The sequence below is a fragment of the Canis lupus genome, chromosome 3 (assembly GCF_048164855.1).
Source record: "Canis lupus baileyi chromosome 3, mCanLup2.hap1, whole genome shotgun sequence".
In the NCBI taxonomy this organism is placed as follows: Eukaryota; Metazoa; Chordata; class Mammalia; order Carnivora; family Canidae; genus Canis; species Canis lupus.
In genome coordinates, this window is record NC_132840.1 from 6,262,850 (window position 1) to 6,280,668 (window position 17,819).

Consider the following 17,819-nt stretch of genomic DNA (forward strand, 5'->3'; position numbering starts at 1 on the left):
GGTGAGGCTGCAGCAAGGTGAGGCCGCAGCAAGGTGACGGCGCAGCCGGGTGAGGGCGCAGCCAGGTGAGGCTGCAGCAAGGTGAGGCCGCAGCAAGGTGACGGCGCAGCCGGGTGAGGCCGCAGCCGGGTGAGGCCGCAGCCAGGTGAGGGCGCAGCCGGGTGAGGCCGCAGCAAGGTGAGGCCGCAGCCGGGTGAGGCCGCAGCCAGGTGAGGGCGCGCGGGCACCCGCGGCGCGTGGGGGGCGCCGGGGCGTTGGCGTTCGCCGGGCCCGGCCGTTGGCTGAGCGGGACCTCTGAGCGGGTGGTGGCACCAGGCGCGCTCAGAGGCCAGGCCTGTCCGGGGACAGCAGGAGAGATCCGGCAGGCGGTGACAACTCCCACGCAAGGATGGCTGACAAAGGCAAGAAGGGCAAAGCGGCGGCCCCCGCCCCGGCCCCCGCCCCGGACCCAGCCCCGGCCGCAGCCGCGCCTCCGCCCCCTCCGCCGGGCGCCAAACCCCAGGACCAGGACCAGAAAGAGGAGCCCAAGAAAAAGGAGAAGTCGGTGCAGCCCAAGGATGAAGTGGGCACGAGGAAGGGGTGTCGTCGCTACAAGTGGGAACTCAAGGACAGCAATAGAGAGTTCTGGGTTATGGGGCACGCCGAGGTCAAGATCCTGAGCTTGGTAAGTCGGGCTGGTACCGGGTGGTGGGGGGTGGGGTGGGTGGAGAACGATGGGGAGAGAGAAGGAGCTCACTCCAGATGGGCCCCGAGGAGCTGGAGGGCTGAGGAGAGCCCTTTGCTTGCATGTCTCCCAGCAGAGCTGCCTAATAGCTTCGATGATAATGTTCACGGGGACCACGGTGCACCCTCTCCTGACCCTCATCATCACCATGGAGTTGTCCGTCTTCTGCTTCTTCTTCATTACCTACACCTTCGCCATCAACAGATATATGCCTTTCATCCTGTGGCCGATTTCGGTAAGTGAGGAGGTAGGGAGTGCGTGGGACTACTGTGCCTTCATGCATGTGTCTTGATAAATGGAAGTGACTGTGAACAGAGCAATACGTCCGTTCCCCACCCCCCAACATACTTGTGCCGAGGGCATGAGCTCAGCACCTCCGGTGGGGCTAGGATCCAGGATAGGGCAGCTGAAGTTAGGTAGAAAAGGCTTTCAAAAAGTCCAGCTTTGGGGTGGGGATGGTGGCGGCTCTTATGTATCTAGTGGTCAAAGGAAGAGGTCTTTGCTTTCCTGAAGCTATGCTCTCCACCACAGCAGGTGAGGTACAACAACCAGCTGTTCCTCCCACTTCTGTGCCAGCTCACATTTGAATGGGGAGATCACCCCAGAAGGTACCCCACCCCCAGAAATCAAAGGAGAAAACCAAGGATGTTAAGCATAGGGGCACCTGAATGGCCCAGTCGGTTAAGCATCCAAACTTGATTTCTGCTCAGGTCATGATCTCAGGGTTGTGAGATCGAGCCCCTGTAAGGCTCTGCAGTAGGCATGGAGCCTGCTTAAGATTCTCTCTCCTTCTCCCTCTGCCCCCTCCCCTGCCATGCACGTGTTCTCTCTTTCTTAAAATAAATAAATAAATAAATAAAGTTAAGCCCAGAATGTTCAGCCCAAAGTAGTCATCCATTGGAACAGGAGCTGGGCAAGTTACCCAACCACCTATAGCCTGTTTCCTTCATCTGTAACATGAGGACAGTAATAATCTCTCATGGGATTGTGCCTGAGAAATAATTACAAAGTGCTTGATGCTGTGCCTGAGGGTGTAGGGACTTGAATCCCTACCCATCATCTGTGTAATCACAGAGCACATCCACCAAACTCCCATGTCACTGCATATTCCCAGCGTGCCTCCAGAGCCCTAAACTCAAGGCTTCACGCACTTTACACATAAAATGGTCTCAGGATAACCAAGTAACTTACCCCCAGATAACTTAGCTAGTAAGCGGCAAGAAAAAGGATTCAAATCCAGCTTTACCAGTAAAGTTTGAGTCCCTAACTGCATTCTGTCCTGCTTCCTTGTCCAAAGTGATCAGGGCCTAGGGATTCATAGGTCTCAGCAGGGTAGGTGAGAACCCCCCAATACAGGGAGAGGAGGACCAAATAAGACTCTTGGGAAAAGGAATAAACAGAAGATAGAGTAGAAAGGCAGAGGGCTGACTCCAAGGAACTTGAGAAGATACTTTCAGTTCCAGTGAAATGAAAAATCAATAAACTCTGAAAATCCTCCTGCTGCACTTAGGGAAAATGTAAACACAACTGCTATAGCTGAATGACTGAGCCAGCAAAAAAAGAGAAAAAGAAAAAAAAAAAAAGAAAGAAAAGAAACAAATGCCAGCAATGAAAAACAGGGCAGTGATCAAATAAGCTACTGAAGTGTGGGTGGGAACAGCCCACAAAGTATTACCCCATATGGATTTTCATGCACTCATAAGTTACAGGAGGTGAGAGGCCTTGGTCTTCAGCAAAATGGGGATTTAGAACTGAGACCCCTGCATAAGCCAGCACCCTGAAAAGACTGCCCCCTTAGGGAAAAGACAGGCAGAGAAGATACCTTTCCCCCACACAGAAGAATAAGAAAGCATGTTCACCTCTGTCTGAGCTTTGAATTGAAACACACACACACACACACACACACACACACACACTTACCTTGAGAAAACAGAAATTTTGAACCTGAATTTTGTACAGATTTGGTTTGAATTTTTACTACTTTCATCTTTAAATGTAGGCACAAGCCTAGAAGACTTGTGCCTGGGAATTAGCATAAAAATTAATTCTAATTTAATGATGTTCTGATGATGTCCTTGGAACTCCTGACAGAAACAAATGCAAAGTCACAATCAAAGTATAAAGAGATACCCACAGGAGAGGTGGGGGCAGCAGGGGAGGAGGGGGAGACTTGTCAAAAATGAGTTCACAGTTCAAAACTACAAAATGCCTGATTTTAAAATCCCCATGTCTAATAATTGAGAATCAGCAAACCTAACAAATGGGAGGATTAGAACCCTGAGAATATGAGATTGATAGAAGAGCTGTCTTAAAATAATAAGAAATATACTTAAAATAAAGATATAAGCAGAGGAACGCCTGGGTGACTCAGCAGTTGAGTGTCTGCCTTGGGCTCAGGGCATGATCCCGGAATGCGGGATCGAGTCCCATATTAGGCTCCTTGCGGGGGGGCTTGCTTCTCCCTCTGCCTGTGTCTCTGCCTCTCTGTGTCTCTCATGAATAAATGAATAAAATCTTAAAAAAATAAATATATAAACAGAGCCCTAACAACAGAATAAGACATTCTGAAGACAGAATAAAAAGATCTTTTTTAAAATATAAAATATGGTATCTAGAATTAAACATAGTTATTGAAATAAAACTGTCAATAATGTGCTATAAAGCATATTAGACAAAGCTGGAGAACTAGCAAACCAAAAGATATGGGGTGGGGGAAAGATGTGGGGATATTACCCAGAATATGGCACTGAGAGATAAAGACAGAAAATATGAGAGAAGCTGAGTCAGAGAAAATGGAATGAGAAAGTCCATCATAAGCCTAATAGGACTTCTAGAAGAAGAGACTCATAAGAATGGAGTAGAAATACTCAGAGCGAAAATGACTGAGAACTCTCCAGATTTATTTATTTTTAAATATTTTATTTATTCATGAAAGACACAGAGATGCAGGCTCCCCATGGGGAGCCTAATGTGGGACTCGATTCCAGGACTTTGGGATCACGACCTGAGCTGAAGGCAGATGCTCAACCACTGAGCCACCCAGGTGCCTCAAGAATCTCCAGATTTAATGAATAACCACTAAAAATGGCAGAGTTGGGAACACCAAAATTCTGTCTCTCCACTAAAATAATGATTTGGCTGTCAAAAACTGTCAGAATCAACTTTTTCATGACTCTGGAATCTAATTTTTAAAAACTTATGGGGCATCTGGGTGGCACAGTGGATTAAACATCCAACTCTTGGTTCCAGCTCAGGTTGTGATCTCAGGGTCGTAAGATTGAGCCCCGTTGTTGGGTTCTGTCCTGGGCATGGAGCCTGCTTGAGTTTCTCCCTCCCTCTGCCTCTGCCCCTCCACCCCACTCTCTCTCTCTGTCTCTCAAATAAATCAACCTTTAAAAAAAAAAAACTTAAACAATCAGAAGAATGCTTAAGGAAGAAAGAAGCTGTTGAATTTGGTAAAGGAGTCTTGTGACATTTTAACTACCCACCATCCCTCACATCCCAGCTTGTCCATAACCATGAATACAACAGCCCCCATTTCTGGTCATGTTCTTCGCTGGTAACAGAAGGAACAATACAGACCTATTGTCAAAAAATGATGGTTGTGCCTGGTGGCTCCTTGAGGGACAGGCCCAGGAACTTGACTTTCTTTTACCTGCCTCAGAGCTTTTTTAGGGCTGAAGCAGCTTCCTGGATATCATTTGTCAAAAGTATTTTTTTTAAGATTTTATTTACTTATTCATGATAGACAGACAGAGGCAGAGACAGGAAAAGCAAGCTCCTTGCAAGGAGCCCAATATGGGACTTGATCCTGGGATCATGCCCTGAGCCAAAGGCAGACACTCAACTGCTGAGCCACCCAGGCGTCCCTGTCAAAACTATTTAAAGGATATCTACTAACCATAGCCACCTGAGGCAAGGAAAATCAGATGAGGCAAGGAATAGACAGACCAGAGTTTGGGAAGAGGCTGGAGAAGGAAATACAGTGGGGAGTAAGAGCTATGCAAAGCTACTACACATACCAGGAAATCCAGAAGGCCACACATGTGCCGAGGGCTGGACACATGCTCGCAAAAGACCCTAAGCTTGTGCCCCTTGCAGACTTCTAGGTTCTGCACAAGCAGCAGGTGAAAACAGAGTTCTAAATAGCTTGGACAAGTGTTGAAGGAGTACCTCAACACAAAGCCAACTTGCAAAGACTAGTAGAGTACTTTTGTTTGTTTCCAGATATTTAAGGAAATCTCTTTCAGATCACTACCTGAAGGTACCTGGGAGTTCAGATGGTTAAGCATCTGCCTTTGGCTCAGGTCATGATCTCCAGGTCCTGGGATCAAATGCTGCATCCACTCCTGGCTCGGCAAGGAGTCTGCTTCTCCCTCTCCCTCTGCCTCCCCCTGCTGCTCATGCTTGCCCTCTCTCTGTGCGTCTCAAATGAATAAATAAAATCTTTAAAAAAAATTAAGGGGTGACTGGGTAGCTCAGCCAGTTAAGCATCTGCCTTTGGTTCAGGTCATGGCCCCAGGGTCCTGGGATCAGCCCTACATTGGATTCCCTGCTCTGTGGGAAACCTGCTTCTCCCTGTCCCTCTGCCTGCCACTCCCCTGCTTGTGCTCACTTTCTGTGTGTGTGTGTGTGTGTGTGTGTCAAATAAATAAAAATCTTTAAAAAAATTTTTTAATAAAAATCACTACCTGACCATTAATCTAGTGAAACAGCGACTTCAGTGGCAGGACTAGAAGAATACAGTCTTTAAAAAACAGTTTAGAGGGATCCCTGGGTGGCGCAGCGGTTTGGCGCCTGCCTTTGGCCCAGGGCGCGATCCTGGAGACCCGGGATCGAATCCCACATCAGGCTCCCGGTGCATGGAGCCTGCTTCTCCCTCTGCCTGTGTCTCTGCCTCTCTCTCTCTCTCTCTCTGTGACTATCATAAATAAATAAAAAAATTAAAAAAAAAACAGTTTAGAAAAAAAGTCATTAAACATACAGATGTCTACAACTCACAACAATCAGCAACAACAAATCCTGGGGAAGGAGGAGAATATGGTTTACAGAGTAACTACATTATAATATTCAAGATGCCCAGAATTATAAAGCATGCAAAGAAATAAAGTATGGTCCATTCACAAGGAAAAAAAATTAATAGAGACTGTCTCTGAGAAAGCCCAGATATTAGACTTACTAGACAAAGAGTTAAAATCCATTGTCTTAAAAATGCTTAAAGAACTAAAACCAGAAAAACAATTCATGAACAAGTAGAAAATATCAGTAAAGAGAAATTATAAAAAGGAATCAGGAAGAAATTCTGGAGCTGAAAATAATATAACTGAAATGAAGAACTGACTAGACTGGTTTAACGGCAGATTTGAGCAGACAGCATGAATTTGTGAACTTGAAGATAGGCCAATTGAGATTATCCAGTCTGAGGAAATGAAAGAAAAAAAGAATGAAAAAACTGAAGAGACCTATGAGGCACCATCAAGTATTCTAACATATGCTGAATCCCAAAAGAAGAGAGAGAGAAAGGGGAAGAAAGAATATTTGAAGAAATGGTAAAAAAAAAAAAAAAAAACTTTCCAAATTTGATAAAAGATACAAATCTACACATTCAAAAAGGACCAAGTAGGTCCTCACTCAAAGTGAGCCACACTGAGACACACTATAATCAAACTGTCCAGAAACAATGACAAAGTCTTGAAAGCCACAAACAAGAGAAGCAACTAATCTCATAATCTCATACAGATGAACTTTAATAGGATTAACGCCCAATTTCACATCAGAAACCATGGAGACCTGAGACAGTGGAATGATGTACTTAAAGTCCTGAAAGAACAAACAAACCCTGTCAACCAAGAATTCTATCTTTCATATTTGCTATCTGTTATGAGTTGAACTGTGTCCCCTAAAAAGATGTTGAAGTCCTAACACCCAGTACCTGTGAACATGACCTTATTTGGAGTAAAGGGCCTTTGCCGATCATGAGGTCATTATAGTGAGCTCTAATCCAATATGACTAGTATCGTTATAAAAAGTAGAAATTTGGACACAGAGATAGACATGCTCAGAGGGAAGGTGATGTAAGGAGACAGGAAGAGAATAGAAGGGGAAACAAGCCAAGGAATGCTTAAAGTTACCAGAAACTTGAAGAGAGGCCAGATCATTTCCAGTACCTTCATAGGTAACATGACTCTGCCAACACCTTGATTTCAGACCTCTGGCCTCCAGAACCATTAAATAATAAATTTATGGGGTTTTTCTTTTTTTTTTTTTTAGTTTTGTTTTATTTTTAATTTATGTTATTGTAAGCCACCTACTTGGTGGTACTGTGTTATGGCATCTTCAGGAAATGAAAACAATACCCTTCAAAATTGAAATCATCCTTCAAAATTTTCCATTTTGAAGCATCTTCAGTTGAGCACCTGACTCTTGACTTCAGCTCAGTTCATGATCTCAGGACCATGAGACTGAGCTCTACGTCGGGCTCCACACTCAGCATAGAGTCTGCTTCTCTTTCCCTTTCCCACTGCCCTGCTCACATACACATTCTCTCTCTTTCAAATAAATAAATAAATCTTTTAAATTATTCAAAAATGAAGGAGAAGGGGTACCTAGATGGCTTAGTCAGTTAAGTGTCTGCCTTTGGCTCAGGTCATGATCCCAGGGTCCTGGGATTGAGCCCTACATCAGGCTCCCTGCTCAGCGTCTCCATCTCCCTCTGCCACTCTCCCTGCTTGTGCTCTCTCTCTCTCTCTCTTTCTCAAATAAATAAAATCTTTAAAAAAAAAAAAAGGAGAAACTAAGACATTCTTAGATAAAAGTTTGTTGCTAGTAGACCTGCCTTACATGAAATGCTAAAGGAGGTCCTTCAGGCTCAAATGAGAGGACACTAGACAGTAACTTGAAGCCATAAAAGAATAAAGAACACCAGTAAAAGTAACTACATAGATAAATATAAAATACATTATTTTTTTTTAACTTTCATTTATTTATGATAGTCACAGAGAGAGAGAGAGAGGCAGAGACACAGGCAGAGGGAGAAGCAGGCTCCATGCACCGGGAGCCCGACGTGGGATTCGATCCCGGGTCTCCAGGATCGCGCCCTGGGCCAAAGGCAGGCGCCAAACCGCTGCGCCACCCAGGGATCCCTATAAAATACATTATTGTTGCATGTTTTGATTGTAACTTTTTTCTGATATGAGTTAAAAGATGAATACATAAAACAATAATTATAAATCTCCGTTAATGGGACTGTATGTAAAGATACAATTTATGATGATAACAATAAGAGTTTTGTGTACTAGTAAGCCTAAGGTGGTATCAATTCAAACTAGACTATTATAAATTTAAGATATTAATTATAACCCCAAGGTAACCTCTAATAAATTAACTAAATAATGTATAGAAAAAGAAATAAGTAATGAAATTGACACTACAAAAAAATTAAACAACAAAAGAAGGTAATAGTGGAGGAACTGAGGACAAAAAGATATATTTAAAAAAAAACCAGCAAAATGACGGAAATAACTCCTTATCAGTAATTACTTTAAGTGCACATGGATTGAACTCTCTAGGGCAGAGATGATCAGAATGGATTTTTAAAATAATCCACTTTAAATGATATGATATGAACATAACAGATTCTTTTAGTCCAAAGATACAAATAAATTGAAAACGAAAATGGGAACAATTACTCCACGTAAATAGTAACCAAAAGACAGCTGAGGCGGCCATACCAATATCAGAGTTAATGAAAGATATGAATTCTCAAAGATATACCAAGAAAAATAAACACAAAACGACACTTAGGTATGTCATAGAGGCACTGCTGATTACCAGAAAAAAGGAAAATTTAAAATCAAGAGAAAATACTATTTGCATTAAAAAAAAACCCAAAACCAGAAGCAACAACAAAAACCCTCAAACTACTAGACTTAACGTCATATATTTCAACAGCAATGACAGTGGCCAGAAAACACTGGAATAATTTCTTTAAAGGGATGAGATGGCAAGAATAAATAAAGGCATTTTTCATTTTTATTTAAATTCAATTTGCCAACATATAGTGTAACACCCAGTGGTCATCCCATCAAGAGACCTCCTTTAGTGCCCGTCACCCAGTTACCCCATCCTCCCACCCACCTCCCCTTCCACGACCCTTTCTGTGTTTCCCAGAGTCAGGAATCTCTCATGGTTTGTCTCCCTCTCTAATTTTTCCCACTCAGTTCCCCTCCTTTCCCTTATAATCCCATTCACTATTTCTTATATTCCACCTATGAGTGAAACCACATGATCATTGTCCTCCGTTTGACTTACTTCACTCAGCAGAATACCCTCCAGTTCCATCCACATCGAAGCAAATAGTGGGTATTCATAAAATAAAAACATTTTATTTTTATTTAATTTTTTTAAAAGATTTTATTTATTCATGAGAGACACAGAGAGAGAGAGACAGACAGAGACACAGGCAGAGGGAGAAACATGCTCCATGCAGGGAGCCTGACATGGGACTCGATCCCAGGACTCCAGGATCACGCCCTGGGCCGAAGGCAGGTGCTAAACTGTTGAGCCACCCAGGTATTCTCCAAAATACATTTTTATTTTTTTTTATTTTTTAAAGATTTTATTTATTCATGAGAAACAGAGAGAGAGAGAGAGGCAGAGACACAGGCAGAGGGAGAAACAGGCTCCATGCAGGGAGCCTGACATGGGACTCAATCCTGGGTCTCCAGGATCACACCCTGGGCTGAAGGCAGCACTAAACCACTGAGCCACCAGGGCTGCCTCCAAAATATATTTTTAAACAAATGAAACAATTTCATTTCCCTGACCCTCACTGAAAGAACTACTAAAAGATATACCTCAGAAAGAAAGAAATTAAACCAAAAAGAAATTTGTGCAATGTAAAAAAGGAACAGTAAGCAAAGAGCCTAGTGCGCTTGTGGATTGACCTAAATAAACACTAAAGAGAGAATTGGAGGGACGTCTGGGTGGCTCAGCTGTTGAACGTCTGCCTTCAGCCCAGGGTGTGATCCCGGAGTCCCGGGATCAAGGCCCACATCAGGCTCCCTGCGTGGAGCCTGCTTCTCCCTCTGCCTGTGTCTCTGCCTCTCTCTCTCTCTGTGTCTCTCATGAATAAATAAATATTTTTTAAGTAAATAAATAAATAAATAATTTTTTTTAAATGAACTTATTTATTTATAAGGAAGACTTGGCAAACAGCAACCATAGTGGGAGATTTTGACATGCCTCCTTCAGCAATTGATAGCTTGATCTAGTGACATGCACAGAACGTATGGAGCCCTATACCCAACAGAACAGGCTATGTGTTGTTTTCAAGTACACTTGGAACAATCATAAAAATTATCCTCAGGATAATTTAATAATAATAATAATCCTCAGGTGGCTCAGTTGGTTAAGTGTCTGACTCTTGATTTTGGCTCAGGTCATGATCTCAGGGTCCTGGGACTGAGCCCTGTGCTGGGCTCTGCACTCAGTGGGGACTCTGCTCGAGATTCTCTTCCTCTTCCTCTGCCCCTCCCCCTGTTCATGCTCTCTCTTAAATAAATAAATCTTTTTGAAAACTTATTCTCAGGATACCTGGGTGGCTCAGCAGTTAAGCATCTGCCTTCAGCTCAGGGCATGATCCTGGAATCTGGGATCGAGTCCCACATCAGGATCCCTGTGAGGAGTCTGCTTCTCCCTCTGCCTGTGTCTCTAACTCTCTCTCTCTCTGTCTTTCATGAATAAATAAATCTTTAAAAAAAATTATTCTCAATAAGAACACAAAGCAAATAACAAATAAGTAATTAACAAATAACTGATGTCATCCAGACCATATTCTCTAACTTCAGTGTAATATAATTAGAAATCAATCAGTAAAATTTAAATCCCCAGGTGTTTGGGGGGAAATCTAATGTGTTCCCCAAACACGAAGATTTCGTATTTATGTTGCATTCACAGATACTATCTGTAGAGTCTCCCTAAACTATTAAAATTCAAATCTATATAATTAGAAAAGAAGATTAAAAATTAATAGTCTTAAGAAGGTGCCAAAACCAAATTAAAACAATGGAATTAAGAAGGCAATGCCAAAGATAAGAACTAGAATTCATGAAGTAGGAAGCAAAGATCCATTAATGAGGACTAATAAAACCAAATAACCTAGCTATTTGAAAAGACAAATAAAGTAGATGGATCCCCAGGAGGGAAAAGAGAGAATGAGCAAAGAAAAATACTACTATAAAGATCAAGAAGAGATTTTTAAAGATTACAGGGAAAATGTGAATTTTTAAAGATTACAGGGAAAATATGAATTTTTATGCCAATAAATTGGAAAGTTGAGATAATAGTTAATTTCCTAGGAAAAATTAACATAAAATTGACTCAAAAAGAAATAGAAAAACAAGTCATAAAACAATTCATCCATATTTTCATCTGGCACTTGTTTCACTTTCTACATTTAAATCTTTTGGTTCATTTGGAGTCATTTTGGCATATGGTGTGAACCATAACTCCAGCTTTATATCCACCTTTTTTTAAGAGTGAGTACCCATGTGAGCCAATGGGGGGGGGGGGGGGAGGCAGTGTGCAAAGGATGAGAGAGAGAAAGAGAATCTTTAAAAAAAATGTTTTAGGGATCCCTGGGTGGCGCAGCGGTTTGGCGCCTACCTTTGGCCCAGGGCACGATCCTGGAGACACGGGATCGAATCCCACATCGGGCTCCCGGTGCATGGAGCCTGCTTCTCCCTCTGCCTGTGTCTCTGTGCCTCTCTCTCTCTCTCTGTGACTATCATAAATAAATAAAAATTTTTTTAAAAAAATGTTTTATTTATTTATTCATGAAAGACACACAAAGAAAGGCAGAGAAGTAAACAGAAGGAAACGCAGGCTCCATGCAGGGAGCCCGATGTGGGACTCGATCCCGGGACTCTAGGATCATGCCCTGGGCCAAAGGCAGACACTCAACCACTGAGCCACCCAGGCGTCCTGAGCGAGGAAATCTTAAGCAGGCTCCATGCTCAGTGCAGAGCCTAATGTGGTGGTCAGTCTCAACCCCAAGATCATGACCTGAGCTGAAATCAAGAGTTAACGCTTAACAGACTGAACCATCCAGACGCCCCTCTAGCTTATCCTTATGCCTATCCAGTTGTTCTGCCCCATCACTCAATTTATTCATTTATTAAGCAGTATATCTTTTCCTCACTGATTTAATTTTTTTAAGATGTTATTTATTTGAGAGAGAGAGAGCGTTAGAGAGAGAGTGAGAGAGCATGAAAGGGCTGGGGCGGCAGAGGGAATGGGGAAGAAGCAACTCCCCTCTGAGCAGGAAGTCCAACACTGGGCTCTATCCCAGGACCGTGATCTCAGCCAAAGGCAGGCATTTAACTGACTAAGACACCCAGGTGCCCCTCCCCACTGATTTTAAATGGCATTTTTGTTAAATGTTAAAATCCCAAATGCAGGGTTTATTTCTAGACTTTATTTCTAGTTTCACTGGTCCCTTTTTTCTTCCCATTTTTTAAAGTCTTGATAATATGTTGTATTATCTAGTAGGCTTTTGATCTTATAATGTCTGATTTTAAGGAAAGTAAAGTATATATGCCTAGCTTATCTGAATATGGCTATAAAAATCCTCAGTAAAATATAAGCAAACTGAATCAAGTAATATACAAGCAAGTAATACATCATGATCAAGCAGGGAATGTGTCAGGAATGCAAAGCTGGTTTAGTCTGCAAAATTCTACTAATATAATTCACAATCTTGTATCTAAAGGAGAAAACCAGGCAGCCCAGGTGGCTCAGCGGTTTAGCGCCACCTTTGGCCTGGGGCTTTGGCCTGGGGCGTGGACCCAGGATCAAGGCCCACGTCGGGCTCCCTGCAGAGAGCCTGCTTCTCCCTCTGCCTGTGTCTGTGCCTCTCTCTGTGTGTGTCTCTCATGAATAAACAAATAAAATCTTTAAAAAAAAAAAATAAAGGAGAAAACCACATCATCATCTCATGAGCTTCATACAAACTGTTAAGTAATATTCAATATTAATTTTTAGAAAACTCTTAGCAAACTACTTTAAAAGAGAACTTATATTAATAGTAGGTACCTCCCCAAACCTACAATAACCATTGCATTTCATGGTAAAACTTTAGAAGCGTTTCCTTCGCAGTGCTACTAGCCTTCCTTCTGTATAGCACTGTGCTGGAGATCTTAAATCAGTCACAGTGTAACAAGAAAAAACATGTATGGATTGGGAAGGGGAAAAAAACTAGAATCATTCACAGATATGATTCTCTACATAGAAAATCTAAGAGGATCGACAGTGGAATTACCAGAGTTGCTTGAGTACAACAAAGTAACCAGAGACAAACAATAGAGTTCCTGAATACTAGCAGTGAACAATGAGAAAATGTGACTTTTAATAAACTATTTAAAACAGCAACAGATGGGACTCCTGGGTATCCGGGTGTCTGGCTCAGTGGTTGAGCATCTGCCTTTGGCTCAGGTTGTGATCCCAGGGTCCCAGGATCAAGTCCTACATTGGGCTCCCTGTAGGCAGCCTGCTTCTCCTCCTGCCTATGTCTCTGCCTCTCTGTGTCTCTCATGAATAAATAAAATCTTAAAAAATAAATAAATAAAACAGCAACAGAAACTACAAGAAACTTAGAATGAACCTGTTCAAAGATGTGTAAGACTTTACACAGAGATCACAGTTTATTAATGGAAATAAAAGAAAACTCTACATAACTGGAAAAATACCCCATATTCACAGATTTGAAGAAGTACTACCATAAAGATGATTTAATTCCATAATAATCTATATAAATTACATGAAATTTAAATCTGACAGAGGTTGTTCCTGGAACTTTACAAGGTTATTCTAAAATTCTTACGAGGATTAACTCACTCAACAAGATGCCAGAATTACTATAAAGCTTTGGTCCTAGCTTAGGGATTGACAAAAAGAGTAATGGAATTGTTATGGACTGAATGGGTATCCCCAAAATTCATAGGCTGAAATCCTAACCTCCAGAGTGACTATGCTTATAGATGGGGGCTCTAGAGTAATACTTAAGATTAAATGAAGTCAAAAGAGTAGGACCCTAATCCAATAGAAGTGTCCCTGTAAGAAAAGACAATAGAGAGCTCTCTCTCTCCCTCTTCCTCTCCCCTCTTTGTCTCCCCCTGCCTCCCCCCACAACCCCACCTTGCACACACTACAGAAAAGCCATATGGGGGCATAGCAAGAAGGCAGCCATCTGCAAACCAGGAATAGTCCTTATCAGAAACTGAATATAATGGCACCTTGATCAGGGACTTCTAGCCCTCAGAACCGTGAGAAAAATAAATGTCTGTTGTCTAAGCCACCCAGCCTATGCAATTTTGCTGAGGTCACCTGAGAAAACGAACGTAGGAATAAAAAGAGAACTCAGAAACAGACCTACATACGTATGGCAACTTCGTATATGGCGAAGGTGGCATTATAAATCGGTTGAACAGAATATTGAATAAACCTCCTTGGGAATGTGTGTGTGAGAGAGGGAGAAACTATGTATCAATTAAAATTAAAACTTTACAGCAGAAGATATCATAAACAAAAATTTTAAAACCAATAGAAAAATGAGATCAGGGATATGATGATACCTTTGTCTTCTTGTCTGACTGCTGAACCGTGGATTTCCCATACTATGCTGAATAGGAGTGGTGAGAGAGGACGCCCTTGTTTTGTGTCTGATCTTGGAGGAAAAGCTTTCAACCTTTCACCACTGAATATGATGTTAGCTATGGGCTTGTCATATATGGTCTTTATTATGTTGAGTTATATTCCTTCTATGCCTAATTTGTTGGGAGTTTTTATGATGGATGGATGTTGGATTTTGTCAAACACTTTTTGTCTATTGAGATGATCATATGATTCTTTTCTCTCATTTTACTAATGTGACCTACCACACTGATTGATTTGCATAAATGTAAAACATTCTTGCATCCCAAGGATAAAGCCTACTCGATCATGGTGGATAATCCTTTTAATGTGCTGCTGAATTCAGTCTGCTGGCATTTTACCAAGGCTTTTGGCATTTCCATCCATCAGGGATTGGCCTGAAGTTTTCTTTTCCAATAGTGTCCTCTTTTGGCTTTGGTATCACGAAAATGCTGACTTTATAAAATGAGTTTGGGTGTGGTCCCCTCCTCATTTTTTGGAAGAGCTTGGTCAGGGTTATGAGATTAAGCCCCAGGTAGGGTGCCGCACTCAGCACAGAGTCTGCTCGACATTCTCTCTCCCTGTGCCCCTTTCCTTCCCACCACTCATGCACATGTTCTCTCCAAATAAATAAAATCTTTAAAAGGCGGGGGGGGTGTCAATGCTAGAAGATATCTTTTATTTAAATTTAAATCTAAACTTGCAAAATGCACAAACTAGTATATACTGTTTCTGAATATATAATATGGAAGAAAATACAAATACACTCTTGGGAAGAGTACCCATTAGCTCCCAATGTGTGTGGCTGCCTCTGAGCAAGGGGCATGAAAGGGCAGAGTAGGGATACTGTGGCTCTATGAAGTTTTACTTCTGGCTTTTTTTTTTCTTTTTTTTTTTTAGAGATCTAAGCAAATATTGCAAAATGTTAAAATCTGTTTAATCTCAGTGGTTCATGGCTGCTAGAGGTGGAAGTAGGGATGGGATGTTTGCAATGTATTAAAATTCAAAAACCAGGGGCACCTGGGTGGCTCAGTTAATTAAGCGTCTGCCTTCGGCTCAGGTCATGATCTCAGGGTCCTGGGATCGAGCCCTGCATTGGGCTCTGTGCTCAGTGGAGAGCCTGCTTCTTCTTCTCCTTCTGCCCCTCCCCCCCTCTCATGCACACGCACGCTCTCTCTCTTTCTCAAACAAAATCTTTTTCAAAATAATAAAATTTAAGAGCCTGAAAAAGAAAAGGCCCATGACAAGCAACCAGGGAAAGACAGTTAAGAGAAAACAGCATCACGGCAACCAAGGGGAAGGGCGGGCCTCATCCAGGGCTGCAGAGCTGGCTGTTGCCCACAGGATTAAGAGGTCCACAAGCTCTGGACCACCATTACCCCAGGAGTGATAGGGGAGGAGGCTGGCTTACAGTGGTCATGCTTTGGCCAACTCTAAGCTTGGCTATGCTAGGGGGTGGCAGTGTGTGGTACTTGCGGGGAAAGCAGCCCTTCTGCTCAGTCTGGGAACATCTGGACCTGGTCAGGAAGGAAAGGGAAGCAAGTATGGGGCAAGGGTAAGATGGAGGCCAGAAGGGATGAGAAGGAAGGTTGATGATGGAGGAAGTGGTGTGGACTTGCAAAGAGGGGAGTGTCTAGGAAGTAAGGCGGGAGGGGTGGGGACAGGGGTCGAGGAGGCTGCCAGGGTCATAACCAGAGAGGCCAGAATCCAACAGAAGTTCCTGCAAGCAGCACAGCCCACCCGGGATCCAGAGGGGAGAGCTGGCCCCCTCCCCAGACTGATGATGGGGTTTGTACTCACCATTAATTTGAATCATTGTGCATTCACTTAAATGAGTATTGGGGAGAAAAAAGAAATTAAAGTGTAACTAGCCACTAAATGTGTCCTTTCAGAGAAAGTGGCAGCAGAAGGGGCCCATGAAGGCCGCTAAGCACCCTGGGCTTTGGGTCTCAACTCAAAGAGCCCAGCCCTGGGGGCCACAGCATGCCACCCAGCTGATGTATATTTATCTTCACATATATATATTTTTTAAATCAGGCAGAAGTTTGGAAACCATCACCTCTGGAGGAGGTCTATGCCAGGTTGGGTGCTGAGGGGGGTCTTGGTTGAGGCTGACTCTCCTGTCTCCCACACTTTCAGGACCTTCTCAATGATCTGTTTGCCTTCATTTTTCTTGTGGGGGCCGTGATCATAGCTGTGAAAAGCCGACAAACCATGCCCATGCACTACTTCATTGCTGTGGTGAGTCTTTCATGTTGGGTACTTTATTTGCTCAGAAATCACCTCTTCTGGAGAATGAGTGTTTTCCTCTGACTTAAGGAGAGGACTTCTTTTCTTTTTCCAAAATCTCGGGACCCATGCAGAGTTTAAAAGTGAAGTTGGTAAATGTTTCCAATGAAGAAGCCGCTTAAAGATGCTGTCCAGGGAGCCAGCCGAGGTCAGGGCTCCCTCTTCCTAGCTGTCCTCTGAGGCAAAGGGCCACACCCAAGCTGGGGATTGGGAAGCTGAGGTGAAGGGAGGGGCAAACTTAGAATGTCTCTGGTCTGGAAGTTTGTGGGGAGCAAGGGATGTGATAACCAGCACCTGCTGATGAATAAGAAACAAAGAGGGACTATGCCAGCTTTGGAATGAAAAGCAAAAGTAACCAGCATCCTTTTGTCTTCCAGATCCTTATTGGTGTGGCTGGACTTTTTGCTTTAATCGATATATGTCTTCAAAGAAAACATTTCAAAGGCAAGAGAATCAAAAGGAATGTGCTGACTCCTCCTCCTCCAGGAAAGGACCAAAAGGCTGAAAAGCCAAAGGAAGGAGAAAAACCACCAGAAAAGGCAGCAGAAAAAGCAGAAAAGCCCAAGGATAAAGAAAAGGGAGGCAAGAAATAATGGGAAGGAGACCCCTGCTGTCAGAACTGGCAATGTGTTTTACCACAAAACTTATGTCCACTATGTGTCTTGTCTTCTCTCTAGAATGGTTTTCTTTTCCATCCTAATAACCACCTTTGCTTGGAAAAGAAATTCTTCTTTAAATGGATTTTTAAAGCCTAAAGTTGACGTAAACATTATTTTGTTCATTCAACAAAAGTTCCCAAGAGTTTTGATGCAGAGGGCAAGACCGGAGCTGGGCCTCTCAGGCCCCCTGCAGGCCACAGGGCACACAAGGTGTGGGGGACCGGCGGTGTGGGTGACAGCGGCTGTCAACAGTGACCAGCCAAAAGGGCCAGAGGAAAACATGAGACTGGAAAACAAAATGAACATTTTGTTCATATTGATATTTTTATTTTCCATTTTTTGAGAACATCCAGGTAGTCGCTATGAGAAAAATAGGCTGTTGGCCTTCCTTACTCTTTGCACTTTAGCATGGGTGCTCGTTTGAGGTCCATTCGGGAGGAGGGCAAAGAGGCGGTATC

The 17,819-nt window shown here is 42.9% G+C and overlaps 1 protein-coding gene across 3 annotated transcripts; it reads left to right on the forward strand.

The window, feature by feature from the left end:
• The first annotated feature begins 246 nt into the window (after positions 1 to 246).
• On the forward strand, positions 247 to 17,458 carry CMTM2 (CKLF like MARVEL transmembrane domain containing 2). Of its 3 annotated transcripts, none has more exons than XM_072814205.1 (4): positions 252 to 664; positions 798 to 959; positions 16,553 to 16,654; positions 17,080 to 17,458. In XM_072814205.1, the coding sequence occupies exons 1-4, from the start codon at positions 389 to 391 to the stop codon at positions 17,293 to 17,295; spliced, it is 756 nt and encodes a 251-aa protein (XP_072670306.1). In that variant the 5' UTR covers positions 252 to 388; the 3' UTR covers positions 17,296 to 17,458. The 3 variants fall into 3 exon arrangements, with proteins under 3 accessions (XP_072670324.1, XP_072670306.1, XP_072670315.1); XM_072814214.1 differs by having other exon boundaries at positions 254 to 664; positions 801 to 959; XM_072814223.1 differs by lacking the exon at positions 16,553 to 16,654 and having other exon boundaries at positions 247 to 664.
• Positions 17,459 to 17,819: the final 361 nt, after the last annotated feature.